We start from the raw sequence: 20,167 nt of genomic DNA, 5'->3' as shown, positions 1-20,167 counted from the left end.
ATATCCGTCAAAACTCTCTCTAAAAATTAATGAAGAAATAAGATACTTTCAAGACAAGGAGGAACTGTGGGAGTTCGTGGCCACCAATCCAACCCTACAGAGAGCGCTGAAGGACATTTCGGAGAAAGAGAGGAAGAGATATCAGGATTCCAGCTACAGTGACAGAGAGGCCTCAGTGAACGGGGCAGACAATGGAATGAGGGAATAAGGTGGACGAATTATAGCAGAAAAGTGGAGTAGCAGACATGAGGCAGAGACGGTAAGCTAGTTTTTAGTATAGACAGCTCTGAAACTATATTTAAAAAAAAAGCAGAGGTCATTGCTAATGGTGTATAACGGTTTAAAAGACACATTAGTCCTAGTGCCATATTTAGATTGAATTTAATTTGTTCTGGTCTGTCCACTCATGTCAGATTCAAGGACACAGACCTCTAGAACCAAAAATAGCAGGTTATACCATGGTAACTATCCTTACTTTCCTATTGACTTAGGCTGAAATCCTGTATTACTTACATTGTCTTACTATGACTGATCTTAATTGTATCTGAATCATAAGACTATTGGTTGGCCTTGACTGATTCTATTTGAAATTGGTATGCTTGTTAGAATCAACCCTAAAAGTAGAGGAAACTACTCTGAGCATGACAAGATGTAAAGGATATCCGTACTGGTATGAATCAGTAACAGCTCTCAAATACTACAATGCAGTCAAAGTTAAGTTTTTATAAAAATAGGTGATAGTATGTTTAACTATAATAAGCCAGTGTTGTGGACAAATCTATTGAAAATAACAAGAGAAAACATAGTAGCTACGGAAGATCATTTATATTGTAGTTTTATATGTCTTATCCATTGCATGTTTTTCTAGGAAAATGTTTTGCTGTCTTGTTATGACTTGGTTTTCCCTATAATATTTTAATTAAGGGGAAAATTTTTTTAAAAATTAGGATATATAATAGTAACTCTTTTTGATTTCCTATTAACTTGTTTTGAAGTCCTGTAATACTCCCACGATCTTGTTTTGACTGATTAGACTCTGTTCCGTTCTGTATGATAGTATCAAGTTTGAGGGTATAGGCAACTACTTTGAAGGCAATAAGATTCACTAAGATGCCCATTCTGGTTTGACTATTGTCTCCTTTGGAAGTCCTGTAATGTTTACAATGCCTAAGTTTTATTGGTCTTGTTCTCTACTGTTTTGTCCAACTTTATAATATCTAATGAGATAGACAATTCTTTTTAAGGAAACAAGAGACAACGTTGATAACCACTGTTGATAACCTTGTACTCTGTTCTACATCATGTGCTATGTCTATCCTTGGTTTTGACTGACAGCTTTGTTTTGCCATATTTGATTTTATTCTCCCCCCCCCAAAAAAAAGTAATAAGAACTAAGGAGATATAAAATCCAAAATGTGTAAATTTTGTTGTAAGAAAGAGAGGGAGGAAAAAAAAGAGCTCTAATGGATATAACAGCAAGTGTGTTTAGGGGTGTTGAGTAGCTGACTATATTAATGTTTTTGGATCATTGAACACAGCTGTTTGCAGTCTATCTGTTTGAATGTCCACTTTGTATTCTTTGATACTGTGATTTGAGCAACTATTTCCAAGATGATAATATGTAATCTATTAACAGGTGATTTCTTAATGTTATGTTTTTTTTGTAGTTCTGTATTATGTGTAACCTTACACTGCTTTGTTTTGTTTTGTGTTTTTCTCTTTTTCCTCTTAAATAAAATTTAAAAAAAATAGAAGTATAACCTTGAAAGGAATAGTGGAACCCAAGTTCCTTCTTTTCTTTGCTTTATGGCTGCTAGAAAATGAGCTTTTCTTCACCAGCTCCATGCCATGAAGGGCTGCCTCATCACAGGCCCAAAAATGATAGGGCCAGTCAGCCATAGACTGAAATCTCTCCAACTCTGAGCCAAAACAAAACTTTCTTCTTATTAAGTCGATTTATCTCAGGTGTTTGATACAATAGAAGAACACTAATACAGTTGACTGTCACCAAAAAGCATAAGAATGGGGCTAATTTTTAAATAAGTGTTAAGATTTCTTGGTAACTCAGTGCACGCATAGTCACAGAAATGGTCATATTACTCTATGCATGACCCAAAAACTGCTCCAGACATTTTGCAAGTATCATCTCATGTAATCATTTTCAACTAAACACAATTAGGTTTTCAACTTTGTTACTATTGTTCTTCATTAGCTGGTAGATTGGTTTTTTCAGATAAGTTCACACTATGTAGATTTGGTGGAATGCCAACACATTGTGTGTTCCAGGCTGGTCTCAAACTTGTAGCTCTCCTCCCATCTCGACCTCCTGAGTGCTGGGATTTCAGGCATGTGACACCAACCTGGCTTCAGCTTTGCACACATTTCATGGATAGTAAAAAAGAATATTAATTCTTGGAAATGTAAAGATGTAAAGGAAAATTGCATAAGGTTTGTCTATCTTCCACGTGCCATTATTTCCTTCTCTAACAGCTGCAATGATAACAGACATCACAAGCAGTGCAAAGGAAAGTCCGAGTCCATAATGCACTGAAGTGCTTAAAGCACTGCTTGACCTACAGTGCCACTCATATTTTAGATTTTATGTTTTCTTATTGACAATAGTTGAATTCTGAGAAAGCTGAGCTAAAGCTTCTCACTCTGTGATTGAGTCACCTTAAAATTTACAGTTATTTATTTCTGTTATTTAATATTATCACCAAGGCCAAAATCAACCTCAGAGGCTTCATGGCCATCATCAAGGAATCAAATAACAAATACTGGCTAAACTGTGGGTTTAAAAAACCCTTCTATGCTGTTGATAGTATTGTAAACTAGTACAGCTATGGAAATTAGTACAGAGATTTCTCAAAAAATAAAAGCAAGAAATTCCATTTGACTCAGTTATACCTCTTCTAGTTATCTTTCCAAAAGAATTGAAGACATCATCTTACAGTGATACACGCATAGCTACATTTATGGCAGCACAATTCATCACAGCTAAGTTTAGAAGCAGCATATGTATCCATCAATGATTGAATGCATAAAGAAAATGTGGTACTATGCGCAACAGAGAACTACTCTGCCATAAAGGAAGATCAACGAGAGTCATTTGTAGAAAAATGAATGCAGTTTGAAACTATAATGTTATTTGAAATACATGAGACACAGAGACTTAAATATCACATAAACTATGTGTATAACTCAAGTAAAGAGAAGAATAAAATATAGATACTTGAGAGTAGGAGTATATCTTTCTCAAATAGGAAGGGACCAAGAGCTAAGAGAATGCAGGGTAGAAAAAAGGATGAAAAAAAGGAATTAAGATGTGTTATGTACACAAACTAACTCCATACAATGAATGTAAACACAATTACAGTCCCCAACATGCACTAATAAAAAAGACTAATAAAATTTTCAGAATCAAAACAGAGTCCCTTAATTTTTTGCCCCCCCCCCCCAGGAATTGAACTTACAACCTTGTGCTTTGCTAGCCAAGTGCTTCTGCTGCTGAGCTAAATTCACTGCTGATGTCATTAATTTTACCCATAACAGAAGTGTACAAAGCTAGAAAGTATGGAAGAAGGGTCTCATAAACAACTCCTGAGAGTAACTGACAAACGTTATGCCCCATAGTCATGTACTTCTACAAAGTGGTCCTCCCAAAAATTTGGGGACAGCCTCAGGTTTTTCTTAATTCTAGTGACCAAGGATTATAGTTTCAAAATATCTGAAGAAATTATCCTCATTTTCACCTTTAAGAAATTTTCCATGCCTAAACTTCTCTGAATATACACATAGATTACTAAGACATATTTGTTCCTGTTATAAAGCTCTGCTCTTCCCAACTGTCCTCTGGAGAAAACATCTCTGATAGTCATTTAGGTTTATAATATATACTAAAGTGAATTCTGGATTTTGAATGATTAAGATGTATCGGCATAGGTTCATCAACCTGCCTCATCTAGAGCAGGATGTTGACATTGTGGGAGCCGGGAGTATTAGGAACCGCAGGTGCTTTCTGTTTCATATTGTTTTGAACCAAAAGCTGCTTTAAAAATACATGCCATTTTAAAAATATGATAGCTGAATTCATAAGAATGTAATCTAAGAAGCAAAAAAAATTACAAGACAAGTTAATAGAAGTAGAATTTGATAGAGGCAGCATTAACAAACACTCCAAGACTTGCTTGCACCTGCCGATATCTCACTTCAGTCCAGAGAAAATCAAATTAAAACCTCAGTGAAATATCATCACTGCATTTTGATTAAAACAGAAAACAGGAGAACTTTGACAATACCAAGTATTGGCAGGGTTATGAAAAAACTGAAGCATTTATATTGTTGGGAGGGTGAAAACTGATTGGGGTCATTAGGCGTGAGATAGTAACTTCTCATGAAGCTAAACAAGTACCTAATCATTGGCCAGAAAATGTCTATACCTTAGCTAATTCAAAATGTATAAGACTCACATGAGAAAGCTTGGAGTAGCTTTATTCATAGTACTCAAAAAATTAAAATCGTTTAGTTGTTCCTTAGAAGAAAAGGAAAAACACAACTACAGTATTCATAATACCCAAAAGAAAGGGAAATATATGACCGACCAATAAAAACAACACAAAGTGATATTAAAAGATGATGGACACACACAACAGCAGGGAACTTCTAAAACATTATGTTTTAGTGAAAGAATCCTTAAGCACAAGAGAACATATTCTGTTCTACTTTATGTTAAAATCTAGAGCATGCTGAACTTTATACAGAAAAGTTTAGGACTGTGGAGGGAGTGCAAAGGGAAAAGCAGAAAGGATCATGAATGAACCTGTGGACGTGGCAATGTTTTAAATTTGAAAAGAATTCATGAGGTATTGCTTTATGCACACTTCAGATTCAAAGAATAAACAGGCAAGAGTCTGATGTGTGAAAATTATACAAATAAAAAGTTTGATGTATGTAAATCACATCAAAAGAAAAAAGTTATTCAAAGGAATTGAACTCTAATAAGCACACTCTGAAGCATTAGGAAGGCAGTGTATCCACACCTCAATTTAGTTAGAAAGACATCTGCTTTAGTTAATTTCTCATTGCTGAGATAAATCACCCAACACTCACAAGTTAAGGGAAGAAAAGTTTATCTAAGTTCATCACTTCTAAAGATTTCAGACATTGTCAGCTGGCTCCAAGGCAGGGCAGGATGGTGGAGACATCCCGAACAGGGACCAAGGGCAGTCTCTAAGGTACGGTCATAAATAAACCAGCCACATCATCAAACATTCAGGATTTATTTTCAAGAACAGGACATCAGTCACAGAGTTTCAAGTGCATCCACTTCCTATGAAAGGAAGACAAGCTCTGCTCACACGTGGCAGGTGGGGTCATCATACACACTTCATCAGGAAATGCCTCTCCAAACACAAGGAAAGCTGCAGGAGCAGGATGAAAAGGAGACACACAAAGGCAGAGAAGTGAGGGAGAGAAGTGGACCCAGATTACAAGGAAGATCTGGTGGAACCTCATAAAACTACCTGACAGGGACAGATCACAGTACAGTTAATGTAAGCTGTTAGAAGAATGAGGGCAAGACAGATGCCAGCCTCCAAGATTAACCCATCCTCCAGACACACTCATGGTCCCAATGGTCAGCCCAGGTTCCTGTGTATTGGGCCGGTGAATGCTGCCACCTTCCAATCCATGGAAGATGTCATGGATTCATACCTCAGTATAATGAGATATACGTGAACTGTGATTGTCATGTATTATTCTGGACCACATAAGTACTAAGCTGCTGGTAACCACTGAGGAGCACAGTCACAAACATACAGACAGACAGACAAGAACTGCATATAGTAGATCAGGTGATAAAATGTCTCTCATCTGGAATCCCCCCTGTCCATATATTGCCCATCCATGGCACCTCCTAAAACCCATCATCAACCAGGTTCTGGGGAGGATACTGGGCAACTACAAAAGAAACCTGAAGGAAAACAAAGGACATAACAACACATAGGCCAAAGAGAAGATTGAGTTTAAGGTCTATCCTTGAAGGAAGAAGGGGAAGGCATAGAGTCCCAAATAAGAGATAGCAATAAGGGTAACAGACTCAGAGACACAGCTCTCAGGTCATTTAAATGTAACAGCCAGACTAAGCAGACTGAGCAGAGCTCTCCTCATGGAACATATAGAATAGAATGGACCCTGCAATGCTCAGCAGTGACTCTGCTCTTCCACTTCTGTCTCCTCAACACAGTCTTTCTCAGGATCTTCAGCATCATCATAACCCTCCTCCAGCACGAAGTTTCCAGACAATGAGAGTCTCTCCTCTTTCTTCTCCACAGGAAGAGCTTCAATGTCCTCATACACACCCTCTGAAGGCAGGTGTTCTGACATTCTAGAACCTGTCAAGGTCACATGAGACTTTTAAGGACCACCCAGCATTATATCCTGCATATTATATCCTGATGCACACTGAAAACCCTGGCCCCTCTGAATCACCCCCTTGAGAGCAGTGATCATCACTATAGCTAAGCAATCACACGGGGCTGAGCATGATGGTGAGTCTTAAGGATCTCAGGCCCTGAACCTACTCCGGAGAACACTAACTGGGAATGGCAACACAATGAACTATTATCAAGACCCTTTGTGGCCCAGAGGTGGGGACTGTCCACATCAACTCCTCTGAGAAACACAGAGAACAAGTACAGGATCCTCAACTTTCTGTGGGTACAGACAGTCAACAAGCATTGGCTGGGGCTGGAGGTTTAGCTCAGCGGCATAAGCACCTGCCTTGAAAGCAGGCAGTTGTGAGTTCGATCCCCGGTACCGATAAAAACGAAAAAGCCAAAAAAAAAAAAAAAAACAAGCATTGGCTAACAGGATGACCAACACAAGGAGGGTCTTCCTTTGCTGGGAGATCCCAAGAATCCCCTCCCCTCTGTTGGAACGGACTCTGTTTCTGTGTCCAACCATGTACACATACCCATGAAGGTAAGCATGTGGCGGCTCCGCTGAACACCGAAAAGTAGGAAGATGAGGCCCAACAGGCAGCCAAGAACCAGGCAGGCAATCTCAGGCAGGGTCCAGGGCTCAACCACAGATGCAGGAGCCAAGAAAGGAGCTCCTAGGGCACAGAGAAGGGCAGGGCTTCCTGTATGCCTTAGAGACTGCAACCATGCCCTTAGATTAACCTCAGCACTTGAGGATAGTTCAGTCCCCATGGGAGGTAGGCATCATTACTACCTGGACAAGCTGATGCTTTCCCAGGTGTGGCCTAACTTTACAAGCAACAGCAGCCCAAGTGCAGGTCTTAAGTGCACAGGAACAAGTAGAAAGTCTAGGTGAAAATTCTAAGTAGATTTCTTACTCTAGGTAGGGTTAAGGTAGGATAACCTAGACAGATGTCCCAAAGGTATACAAAGGGACATCTCTGATGGCATTCAGTAACCCTGTGCTCATCTATACCTTGGAAAAAAGCCACAATGTTCAAGAGGGTATAGCACATGAAAGCAAACCTCATAGTCATGGAAGGAAATCCCCTGAGATGGTGGTGTTCTCAACTTAGGATCTCTGTCCCACCATGGAATCCCCACTCAGATGGACAGAGAGGAGAATACTTGGCAAATACTGGGTGCACAACTCCATGGGACTGGAACACATGAAGGTAATCTGACTGGCACGTGGTACCATCTTGCCATGATGGACAGGAGAATGGGGAATGTGAGATAATCACCTACCTGATACTGAGGTAACTGAGAGACAAGCAGCAAAAATGCAGTCTTGATCACTCGTATGATGTGGATGGCACTAAGGTATCAACCTGCTCACATCTAATAGTAGCGTCCCAACCCACATGGCAGTCCAACAGGACAGGGAAGAAAGAAGCCCATGCTTGAAGCATCAAGTAGGACCTCACATCACAAGGCCCAGACTAGAGGGCCTGGTTCAGCTGAAGGAGCAGACAAATGAGTTACTGTCCCTGTGCCCCTCTCACCACCCCCATTCTCCCCACACACTCACCAGAGCACCTCACTCCTGCATCTTCCTTGTGATCACAATCTCCAAATCCCAGTGGTTCTGTGGGACAGTCCAACAGGAAAGCCTCACTTCCACGGCACCTCACCTCATCCAGCCACACAGGTCCTGACCCAGGACCAAAGGCAGCCCCCTGCGTGGCATTCACTGCCTGACCACAGCCCAGCTGGCGGCACGCGACTTCTGCATCTGCCAGGTCCCAGGAATCATCACACACAGTGCCCCAGGAGCCCATGTGCCAGAGCTCCACACGCCCTGAGCAGTCATCATCACCGCCTCGCAGGCGCAGTGCACCCTCCTCTAGAAAAGAGGACAGTGTTTAGCTCAGGAACCCAATGGGATGGGCGGGTAGACCATGACATAGAAAGAGGGGTACCTGGGCAACTGAGCGTGAAGGAGCAGTTAAGGGTCTGCTCAGGATCCTCAGGAATTTCTCCTTTCTTTCCTGCGTGTGAAAAGAAGACCCATCTCAGTATTCACAAGCTCAGTAGCTCACACTCTGTGAAATAGTTTTGCTCCTTCCCTGTGTCTCTATAACAAGGAGCTTTTGTTCCCAGAGAAAAAGAAACGTCTTTGTCAAGGGAGGATAACGAAACAGGCAGAGTGTTCCACACATAGGTTTCCTGGTAGGTGTCCTCAGAAGAGGCCCAGGTGCCCAGGAGTCCCCCACTGAGAAAAAGCCAAGGACTGAGGTTACACATACCCTATGACACCCCACAGCCAACTCTGAACCTCATGAGGGTAACCATCCTTCACACCCACACACACCTACACATACTCTGCTGCTCACCTGCACACAGGACCCAGGCCTCTTCACTGCTAGAGCAGGAATGCTGGTCCCACGGGGTTGAAGGACACTGCCACAGGGACCTGTCATGCTTGGGCCTGCACTGAATGGAAGTCAGCCAGAAAACTGCAGGGGAAGGCCAGCTCTCTGGCCTTGCCAGCAGCTGCCCTTGGGGCTCACAGCCCAGCTGGCCACACAGGAGGCCCAGGGAGGCAGGGTTCAGGATGTGGCAGACTCCACCCCAAGTCCCACTGTAGAAAACTTCCAGCCGCCCAGCACATGGCTGTCCATAATTCTGCAGCCTAAGATCTGTGAATTCTGTAGACAGAGAGGCCAGTTGGCAAGGAGGACAAGGGAGGATAGGGAGACGCAAGACAGAAGGAACCTTAGACCTACCTGTGCAGAAGACCCCAGCATCCTCTTTGTGCCCACAATCGTGCTGTCCCCACCCTGGCGATGGGCAATGCCAAAGTGCAGACTCATTGCCCAGGCAGCTCAACTCATCCATCCAGATTGGCCCGGATCCTGATCCGAAGTAGGCAGCCCCTGGTGCACTCAGGGCACGGCCACAACCCAGCTGCTCACAGACCACGTGTGCGTCCTGCAGGTCCCAGGCGTCGTCACACACAGTGCCCCAAGTGCCTGCCTGCAGCACCTCCACTCGCCCAGCACAGCGGCCAGGGCCCCCAGCCAGCCGCACCTGAAGGCTCCCTGAGAAGAGGTTGAGTAAGGACCTGCCAGGCTTTGTGAGGCCCAAGGCAGGGGAAGCCTGGAGCACAGACTCACCAGAGCACACCACACCCACATCTCGTGAGGTCCCCACAGGTGCCAGCAGGGTCACAGACACATTGCACTGGGTCAGACGGGTCTCTGAGCCGTCACAGTGCACCTGGCTCAGGCCCACAGGAAGGACTCCATGGCCAGGGGCTGATGCATCATAAGCTTGCTCCACCTCTCCACACCCAAGCTGCCTGCACACGACGCTGGCATCACGCAGGTCCCAGGCGTCATCTAGGACGCGGCCCCACACTCCATCCAGCGAGACCTCCACACGACCATCACAACGACTCTGTCCATCCCTGAGTCTAAGGGCTCCAGCAAGACCTAGCAGGGGAAAGAAGGCACTGTGGACCATCGAGGATCCAGTGCTGCTGACTGGCAAGCAGTTAGCTGTCCACCTATCACTGTCCCTGAGTTTCTCTCTGAACCCTCTTTATTTTCTGTGTGTCTCACCTATTTATTCTCTTTTTTGTCTCCTAACTACCCACAACTACAGTCCCACCTGTCTGGTCTACACCATTTTAACTCACCTAATTTAACTCATTTTGTTCATATATGAGCTAATGATTGCCCATCTAAATAACTCCCTCTTGTGCCCATGGTCCAGCTCCCAGCCTGAGTCCACCCAGCTGTCCATCATTCACACACTGCATAGATCACACCCACCTGAGCAAGAGGCAGAGGCAGCATTTCCTTTGGCACAGGGCTTCGCACCCAAAGTGCTGGATGGGCAGCTCAACAAATGGGGCTCTGTCCCCACACAGTGGAGCACATCTGGCCAGATGGGAGCATCTCCAGTTCCAAAATGGCCTCCTCGTGGTATGGCAGCTGCACTCCCACAGTTGAGCTGGTGGCACAGGACGCTGGCATCTGCTAAGCTCCAGTGGGCTGCACAGAGGGGTGCCCAGACTCCCTGCACCTGGAGCTCCACACGGCCCTCACAGGGGCTGCTGCCATTGACCAGCCGGAACTCTGGGGAGATGCGGAGTCAGTGAGGCCCCAGACACCTGACCCAAGACTCTGATGTATGTGAGATTTCTAATACATGGTGCATACCCGTTTCCACAGACAGAAACTACAGGCAAGAGGACAGCTTTGCCAGATCGTATCACTGAAAATCAGGCTACGAAACTACAATATCCATGCCTGTGCTGTTGCAATGATTAAGCAGTGGAAAGTTGAAATCAGCTTTGTTAGAATACTGAGTATGGGAGATCTCTGGTGAGATCCTGCTATTGGCCATAAATAAACAAAGTAAATCTAGGCAGAGTTTAAATAACGTGGTAATAGTCAGTGGTGGTCACAGCACAGAATAAATCTGCAAAGAACAGGGGATTACGTTTTCTCTGGCATTTGAAGGAAATTTCTGTCAAGTCACTCACTAAGAATTATGCTTCTGAACAAAGACATCAAGAGCCACACAAGAAAGAAGACACTGTATAAAAAAAAGATTAGATACCTGCTGTACAAACCACCAAAGAACAAGAAACGTTGTATGTGGGGGATAACCGATTTCTAGAGTTTCTATAGTACAATGTTCAAATTATCCAGGTTAACTCAAATGGCATGCAAAACACACTAAGACATCCCCAAGGAAATCGTCCCCAAGGAATCCCAGGCACTGGACTTACTGGAAAAAACATTAAAATAGCTGCCTCAATTCTGCTGTGATAGCTACAACAGAGTGTGAGCAAACGTTCAGAAAATGCCAGCACTGCAACATCTAAACAACAGAACTCCAGTAAGCAGACAATTATAAATGGAGACAAAAAGAATTTCTCTCTGAAATGTACAATATCTAACATAAGAATAATTACTCGAAGTGTAAAAGTGAATAGTAGTGGCATTCAGTGTATCTAGACAGAAGGAAGAATTGAGTGTGAAAACAGAACGTTTGAGATGATGCAAAACAAACACTGCCTAAATTAATTGTGGGGTATCAACAGCCTGACCAACATTCTCATCAGAGAATTCCTGGAGGAAGGGAACTATGAACAGGGACACTATTTGAGGAACTCAGGACAAAGCTTCCCAATTTTAAGTACCTGACTTTACATATCCAAGAAGCTCAACAAGTACCCAGTAGGTGATTCTCAAAGGGATGTACATGGAAATGCATTATAAACAACTGGCATACATCCAAAAGAAACAACATCAGTGTGTTCTAGAAATATCTACACTCTCTTGTCCATTCCAGCATTATTCACAATGTGAATCCACAATTCATAAGAGACATGGCAAACCCTAAATGTCTGTCAGTGATGAATGGGTGAAGACACTGTGATCTGTGTACACAGTGCAATACTATTAGTATCTCAAAATAAGGAAATTCTGTTAATCCTAGCAGGTAAACTAGGAAGACAGTGTATTTTATTATGTGGCCTGGCACAGCGATAATCACCACATGATCTCGCTCATATAAGGAATCTCAAACTCTAGCAGTAGAGTAGAACAGTGATTGCAAAGAGTTGGAGGCAGGTTAGGGAATAAACAGAGATTAGAGAGATATTTTCAAAAGGCACAAAACTGTAACTAAGTGAAAAAGTTAATAATGCTACTGTGTAACATTATCGACACAGTTAGTAACAATGTATTATATCTTAAAACTTGCCTAAGTGGCATCTCACTATGAAAAGTTTCTTATGACAAGTTAAAGATAAGTAATAAATATGTTAATTCATTTCATGTAGTTGTTCTACAATATACACATGCAGCAAACATCATGTTCTACATTTTAAACATATTTATAATTGTTATTTCTGCATTTAGATGAAGCAGGTAGAAGTATTAAGTAATGCTAAATTGAAAAGAAATTTTAATAAAATGAAAGTAAGTAATTTTTAAAAAGACAAAAGAAATTATATTCAAACTGTCAGTGAACAAAGAGACTCTTCAAAGCAACAACAGAGACGACAAGTCACGCACTAGCCATTGACAGTAAGATTAATGGCCAAATTCTCACCAAAATCATAAGCAAGGCCAGACAGGAATTCATATTTGGTAGAACTTCCCTATTAGAAACTTTGAGGGGAGTCTGCACAGTTTAAACAAGAGGACTGTACGTAGTATCTAGAATTCATAGGAAGAAGGAAACAAAACTAGCAGGAAGACCTACATAAGGAAATACAGAAAGCAGTGTTAATGTGTTTGAAGTGTGACTCCTATTCTCTCCATGATTTAAAAGACAGGCACACATGTCTATTTTTAAAATCTGCATAATATGTAAAGCATGATGTGAGAAAACACCATAGGGGTAGAGATAACACTATGTGGAGCAAGAATTACGGTAGAACTTCAAATTTTGAATTTAAATAAACGAGTTCAAAGTAAAATTTTATAAATTTAAGATACTAATTGTAGTTCCCCAAAGTAACCTTAAGAAAATAATTTAAAAATATATCCAGTCCCTGTTTATTGCAGTACTACTCACAGAGACACAGACTGGCAAAATGATGGGGTGCATTCACCATGAGGGAGGGTACTTTGAAGGGAATTAACAGCAATGTGTCATTTACCATAATTAATTTTTAACGATTAAATACTCCCAATCATTTCAACCCCACATCACCAGTGGAATTTGAAAATGTTCTCAAAAAAATTAATCACAAAAAAGTAGTCATGGGAGGGAGAAGAGGGGAGGGATAAATAATGAAAAAATTGTTCAATGGATATACATTACATTTTGGAAGGAAAACTAAATTAGTTATTCTGTTGCACAGTATTGTACTATGTATTTTCAAACAATATATGGGAAAGAGTTTGAATTGTTCACCATAAAAAATGATAAATGTTGGAGGATATAGGTATGCTTACCCTTATTTGAACACTGTGCAATATTTATGTATCAAATATCACATTATCACAAAAATATGTCAAATTTTAAAAGTGTCAATTGAAACTTCAACTAAAATATGTGGAAGGGAAATGAATCAAATGATACATCAAAAAATTGACTAAAGTCACCCAAAAACAACAACAACAACAAAAAACCCAAGACTGAATGGCTTCACTGCTAAATTTAACCAAATCTTTATATAAAAACAAAACTGAACTCTTCTCAAAATATTCAACAATAATGAAGAAAACATTTTTACACTCATTCTACAAAATTAACATTATTTTGATGCCAAAACTAGACAAGGGCACAAACAGCAAAAATGATATAGACCAATATCCCTGATGAACACATATGCAAAAATTCTCAAGAAACTACTAGCAAATCCAGTCTGTTAGCACACCAAAAGTGATTTTACACCAATAATTAGAGGAATTTATCTCAGGATTCCAAATAAGACTCAGCATATACACCAACAGAAAGAACCAGCACAGTATATAGATATACTAAATAGTGATACAAAATATTTGCAAACTATTCACCTGGAAGTGTGCAGATATGCACAATGTCCAGCAGTGGGTAAAGATCCACAATAGAAGGTACTCAACTCAGCTCCAGTAAACCAATGCAGGTTTGGGGCAACAGTTTAATGGGGCAGATGGTCCATATAGATATTGCCCTCCCAGAAAACCACATAAATGACTACCAGGTATATGAAAAAATGCTCAAAACTTCATTTGTCACTCGGAAAGAACACACAAACATGATGAGATCTCATCTCACTCCCCTTAGAAGAACTATTAACAAAAGACAGAGATAAAAATGCTGACAAGTATGTAAAAAAAGAGAAATTTTTATGTTGTGCGGATAGGAATATAAATTAGTACAGCCATTGTGAAAAATGGATTTGGAGTCCTCAAAAACCTAAAAACAGAACGCCATATGACCCAACAATTCCACTACTACTTGTATTTCCAAAGGAAATCAGGCGTGTGAAAGAGACATATAAACTCACATATTCATTTCAGCACCATTCACTACAACCGAGAACTTAAATCAGATTAGGTGTCCATTGATAGAGGTATGGGTAAAGATAGAGTTACAGTGGTGTTTTAAAAACCAAAAATACGTATAACGACGATGTAATATAACCTTGCCATTAAAAAGAACTGAAATTTCTGCAATTTCCAGTAACATGGGTGGAATATGGGGATGTTAGGAACTTACTTCGAATAATCACTTACTATAGAGCCCAGACATAAACACATACATGAACCTTCAATCTGTTCTTGAAAAAGTATACAGAGACTTCTCACAATAACCAAGATATGAAATTAGCCTGAGGCCCATCAGTGAATGAATGGATTTGGAAAGTATTATACAGAGTTCACCAAACAAAATGCATATGCACTTCAGGAAAAAAATAGTATGTTTTTTCAAGAGATGGCGTTGCCCTCATGTAGGGGGACACATTAGAGGATGTCTTATGTATCAGAAAAACCACTATGCTGCCAGTCTTTAGCAAAGCAATTAAAAATGTATTTGTAGCAATCTCAGCGACCAAGGTTAACTAAACAGCAGTTTACTATCAAATGTCTAGAACATAATGACCACCACTATGAGCACTTTTTATAATTGTGGAGGCCAAAGGTAACTTGTATTAATTTCATGATTTAACATGAAATTTAACATTAAAATATTTATACAAGTTTGTCTTTTCCTAAAGTGTGTATACATTTTTGGTGGACCTTGATAAAGGTATATGTTGAACTTCTCATATTTGCATGAAAATGGAGGTAACTAAGAGGATATCATGGTAAGTAACATAGCCAGACACAAAACCATAACCTGAAAGTAGAAGAGAAATACAAAAGTGAGAAAAAGGAGTCAGGACATTTGACAGTGAGGGGAAGGGGGGTGATAAAAGTAGGGAGGTTAGACATGATCAGTGCTCTGTGTATCCATTTGTAGAAATATCACAGTGACCCCCATTCATTAATACAATTAACATGGATTAATGGCTGTAATTTTTTAAAATGCAAAAACATTTATTAAAGGAGCAATCTCTTCCACAGACAGCACTGGCAAACTAGGAACCCACATGTAAAGACTGAAACTGTCGCTTTCCATATACCATATACAAAATTAACTCAGAATGGCTCAAAGCCCTAGACACGACACAAGGGACAAAAGTCGTAGCACAATGCACAGCAATGAAGCCTCATTCCTTGGACTTGGCAATTATATTTATAGATGTGACACCAGAGACAAAGGAGAAAAAAATAGTTTTCTTTAATCAAAATTAAATCCTTATATGTATTAAAGGCACTTTCAAAAATTAATAAAACACAGAATGGGGAGCAGTGATATAGGGTTATGCTGTCAAGCAAAGGTAGTAAGTTTAATCCCCAGTACCAAAAAAACCCCAAAAGCCCAGAATGGCAGAAAATACTTCCTATTCACATATGACTAAGGTCCTGCTATTTACAATGCATTTCAAAAATTCACAACACTAGAACAAGAATGCAAGCACTAATCTCTGATATGAATGAAGGACACTGATTAAGCCATTCTCTGAAGATGGAATAAATATGTGTAAAGCAGAAAGAAATGGGAGGGAATGTTGAGCTGAGCTCTCCCCCTGCCCACTGTCCAAAATCATCCCAGCCTAGTCTCCTTCCAGTCTCCTGCCCCTGACCAACCCCACAGCCCAGACCCCACTAGGCCCCATGACGACTCACTTTCTCCCGAGCACCTGAGCCCAGCATCCTGCTCATGGGTGCACTGACTCCCAGGCTCCCGCCGACAGTGGAAGAGCAGAGACTCGTTGCCCACACAACGGAAGGCCTCCATCCACACGGGCCCTGAGCCCCGGCCAAAGCGGGCAGTTCCAAATGTGGACACGGCCTTTCCACACTGCAGCTCCCGGCACACCACATGGGCCGTGGGCAGGTCCAGGTCAGCATCGCAGACTGTGCCCCACGTCAGGCCCCTCTGTACTTCCAGGCGCCCAGCACAAGGGTCATCGCTGCCAACAAGCCGAGCTTCTACATGTCCTGGGGGCAGAAGTTGGATAAGAGTATCCAAAGCAGGACAGACTCTACGTGGAACATGTCAATCCAGCCACCCACCATCCAATCCCAACCATGGAGGGATGAAGGAGGAGGACTCCAGTCCAGGGCTCCAGGACCCAGAGGAAACATCTAAGGTCTGAAAAACAAGGACCTGACACTGGCCCTTGGATCTTCCTGGGCCATCAGCCCCTGAAGTGATTGCCATGAAGAACTTTTGCCTGACTGACACAGACCCCTGGGACCTCTCAGACAGAGGTAGCCAGGACTGCCCACCGCCAGTTGTTCACCCCATAAACACAGGCTGGACAGGACCACAAGGAGAACAGCTGGAGCTACAACTAGCATCCCCAGAGGGGAGAGCTCCAGTGTCTCCTGCACCACAGCTCAGTGGCAGTACACGAGCAGAGCATGTGAGCCACCACACAAGGGAAGAACTGTCCCTTAACACTGCCTGTGTGCTGGGAGCAGATATCTTGATTTCTTTGTTCATATACAAACAAGAGTCCAGTGCTTGGAATGAGGTGATCCTACCTGTGCACACCACTTCAGTGTAGACTTCAAGGTCACACTGTTTCAGAAAGTTACTATTGGACTTGCAGTAGAAAATGCTGGGCTCTGTTCCCTGACACGTCACAAATCTCTGCTCCTGGCCACCAAGCAGTCCTCCAGGGTGGGCTCTGAACCACTGCAAAGCGGTGCCACATTCCAGTTCTCTGCAAAGAACACTTGCTTCCTCCTTTTGCAGTTCACATCTCAGAGAATCAGTGCCTATGTTCAGTTCTTCAGGGATCCCAGCACAGGGGCTACCTCCTCCATTCAGTCTAACTGATCTCATGAAGCCATCTGATGATAAAGAAGAAAAAGAAGGTTCAGCCAGACCTGCCCAAGAGACACATGCAAAGGTTGAGCACAGACTGGATTTGCCTAGAAATAGGGCATTTGCGGGATACCTGGTTTCTTCGCCACCCTGTGTGGGTTCCTTGGGAGATCTGGAGTGATAGAGCCCCTGTCTCAGGACAGTGTGTCATGGGCAGAATGTGCATGGTACAGAAAACAGCTTGCAGGGAACCTGGATCAAGCCGCCCAAAGTGAGGACCAGCAGGAAGACAAAAAGAAGGATATTTTTGCAACGGATTTAGAAACCAGGAGGATATAGAAAGTAGGTTAAACATCACCAAGAAGAGGCTGCAAGAGAGTGAGAACTGAGATTCAAGACAGACAAAGAAAGGCCCCAATTAATTCTGCACTAAGAGGATACCCCAGAACTCCAAAGATCCCATGGAAAGTAGGTGCTCACATGTGGCTCAAACGCTCCCTCATACCCCCATCTTTGACTAAGTGCTCTGGAGCTCAATCAGCATTAAAGGGTCCCAGGAAAAGGAGAATCCAGGTGTCACTGTCCAACCTACCTGAGCACCAGACAACTACCACACACTGGCATTTACAGCCACTGATGGGCCCCCAGTCACCCAGGGAGCACTGCCAGAGAGAGGCCTCCTCACCCTGGCACTGGGCACCATACAGCCAGGGTGGTTTTATGTCTTGGGGCATCAAGATATGTTGAAATGTATATAGTGCCTTGCTGCAGTTGAGCTGTCTGCAGATCACCAAGGCCTCTTGCATGCTCCAGTGGTCCCCACACACCAGGCCCTGCTGTCCACCGTGCCCCACATGCAGGAGGCCTTGACAGTGAGTTTCTGAATCCAGGAGACTCACAGACTCCTCTCCAGCAGAGCCTTAAGGAACAAGAAGAAAAAGATGTGAGGGATTTCTTTCACAATGATGCAGGATTTAAAAACTTGCCCTCTTTTTAATGCCAAGTTCCAGCTTTATCTAGAGTTTCCCTACCATTAATAGTTTGTATTTCTTGGCATTAAAAGTGTTACTTTAATAAAATGAAAATTAAGAAAACTACACACAAAGAAATTAGGTTCAGATGGGGCCATTATTTTATAATCCTTCATTGCACCCTCCACGAAAAAGCCATTTGGCATATCTAAAATGTCCCAGAAGACAGCAGCACATACTCACCTGGAGAGTGGGACCAGCATTCCAGGAGTAGAGACCACAGCACCAGAGGGAACAGGGCCATGCCTCCTGTGCCTTACAGCTGTAGCTTGTCAGTGTGATGGTCCCAGAGCAGAAGAGTGTGCTCTGCCTCCACATGGAGGGTGGACTCTAGTGCAGCAGTGACACTGTGCTGAGACACCAGCCCAGAACAACCTTATCACCTCCCCCCACATCAGAGCCATCATCTGTCATACTGAACAGGCGCTCAGCCCCTCTCCTGAGCCCAGGCAGTGCTAGCAGTAAGTGGTGAGGCCAGGCTGGGCTTCCGGCAGCTGGTGCCTGATATAGCGCCAGCTGTGAGAAGCACCAGGAGCTTCTTCCCACCAAAAGGCTCTGATCTGCATGGCTACCAATACTAGGATTGGCTAGTAGGGTGACGCCCTTCCTTACTCAGCATAAACATAGCACATGCCTGTAGACCTAGGTCTTTCCAAGATCCGTAGGTTCTCAAAAGACAGGCTTAGTGATTTCATGAAGGTATTTACAGCAACAAATGTGACCAGCAATGCAACCAGCAATGAGAAAAGATGCACATCTTCCTGTGGGGCTGTGATCAATTGGGAAGCAGCTGCATGTGCAAGTCAATTCCATGAGGTTGTTTAAATAAACTAAGGGACATCTATACAGTGGGATGTGAATTATTTATTAAAATATGATACAAAAGTTTTATATGTTGGAACATAATTATAAAATTCTGATTGTCAAAAGAAAAACACATAGGGAAACATGAAAGTCACACTATGATGGATGTTCTAGTTCAACATATGCTATTATGCAGAGGACAATGTTAAATAATATATCCCTGTCATTAAAAATGTTCACCTCTGAGGTACAGGTTCCTGCCTGCCATGCCATGGACAGTTTTTCTTCTGTCAAGCCCTCTCTGCCACTAAACCCTGCCTTGGAGCCAGCTAACTGTAAAGCAGAACTTCTAGAAATTATGAGCTAAATTTAACCTCTCCTTCTTTACCTTATGGTGGCAGATATTTTGTATCAGCAATGAGAAAAGCAACCAAGACAGTATTTCCCAAAGGCCCTGCTATTTCATTCCAATACATTCATCAGAGAAATTTTTAAACTAATTTGTACAGTTTCCAAAAGGTCTACAAATCAATGAGTGACAACAAGTATTTTCTTCATGTTTATTTTTTTCATTCTGTTACTAGGGATTGAAGAGGGCCTAGTTCATGATGGCATGGGGTCTACCACACAAGTCTATCTGCAACTTTATTTATCTTTTAACTTTTGTTACTATTTTGGGGTATTGGGAATGGAATGCAAGACTTAGCATCAGACCTCTTTATTTTCCAGCTAATTTGCCCAGGGTAGCTCCTCTTTGTCTTTCTCCAATTCAGCCTTTGCAGTAGCTATCATTGTAACTGAACACCACCACTCTATAGAGCAAATGCCTCTTAAATTAGTTTGAAAAAAAAGCAGCATATGAACTTCTAGTTAAAATTTGAAAATGATTTACAAATACAATTTTTTTGTGCTCTAGAATGAAGGTGAACAACATATAGGTGAATTTTAATACTTTAATATCTTTACATAGGGTAAAAATTTTCAAACCAATCATTCACCTCACAGTGTGCTGAT

The 20,167-nt window shown here is 42.2% G+C and overlaps 1 protein-coding gene across 2 annotated transcripts; it reads right to left on the bottom strand.

Moving 5' to 3' along the window:
- Window positions 1-5,265: 5,265 nt before the first annotated feature.
- Window positions 5,266-18,756, bottom strand: LOC100722951 (scavenger receptor cysteine-rich domain-containing protein SCART1-like). Of its 2 annotated transcripts, XM_063245032.1 has the most exons (12): window positions 18,533-18,756; window positions 17,911-18,237; window positions 17,033-17,344; window positions 16,169-16,483; window positions 10,259-10,564; window positions 9,599-9,916; window positions 9,209-9,523; window positions 8,816-9,130; window positions 8,402-8,470; window positions 8,011-8,325; window positions 6,974-7,114; window positions 5,266-6,392 (listed from the first exon to the last, which is right to left on the bottom strand). In XM_063245032.1, exons 1-12 carry the CDS (start codon window positions 18,591-18,593, stop codon window positions 6,202-6,204), a joined length of 2,985 nt encoding a protein of 994 aa, XP_063101102.1. In that variant the 5' UTR covers window positions 18,594-18,756; the 3' UTR covers window positions 5,266-6,201. The 2 variants fall into 2 exon arrangements, with proteins under 2 accessions (XP_063101102.1, XP_063101101.1); XM_063245031.1 differs by having other exon boundaries at window positions 9,209-9,916.
- Between the last annotated feature and the right edge of the window lie 1,411 nt (window positions 18,757-20,167).

Source organism: Cavia porcellus, unplaced genomic scaffold (assembly GCF_034190915.1).
Source record: "Cavia porcellus strain 051 isolate PalLab524CR breed Dunkin Hartley unplaced genomic scaffold, mCavPor4.1 scaffold_2, whole genome shotgun sequence".
Taxonomy (NCBI): Eukaryota; Metazoa; Chordata; class Mammalia; order Rodentia; family Caviidae; genus Cavia; species Cavia porcellus.
This window is presented reverse-complemented; position numbering and strand designations above follow the sequence as displayed.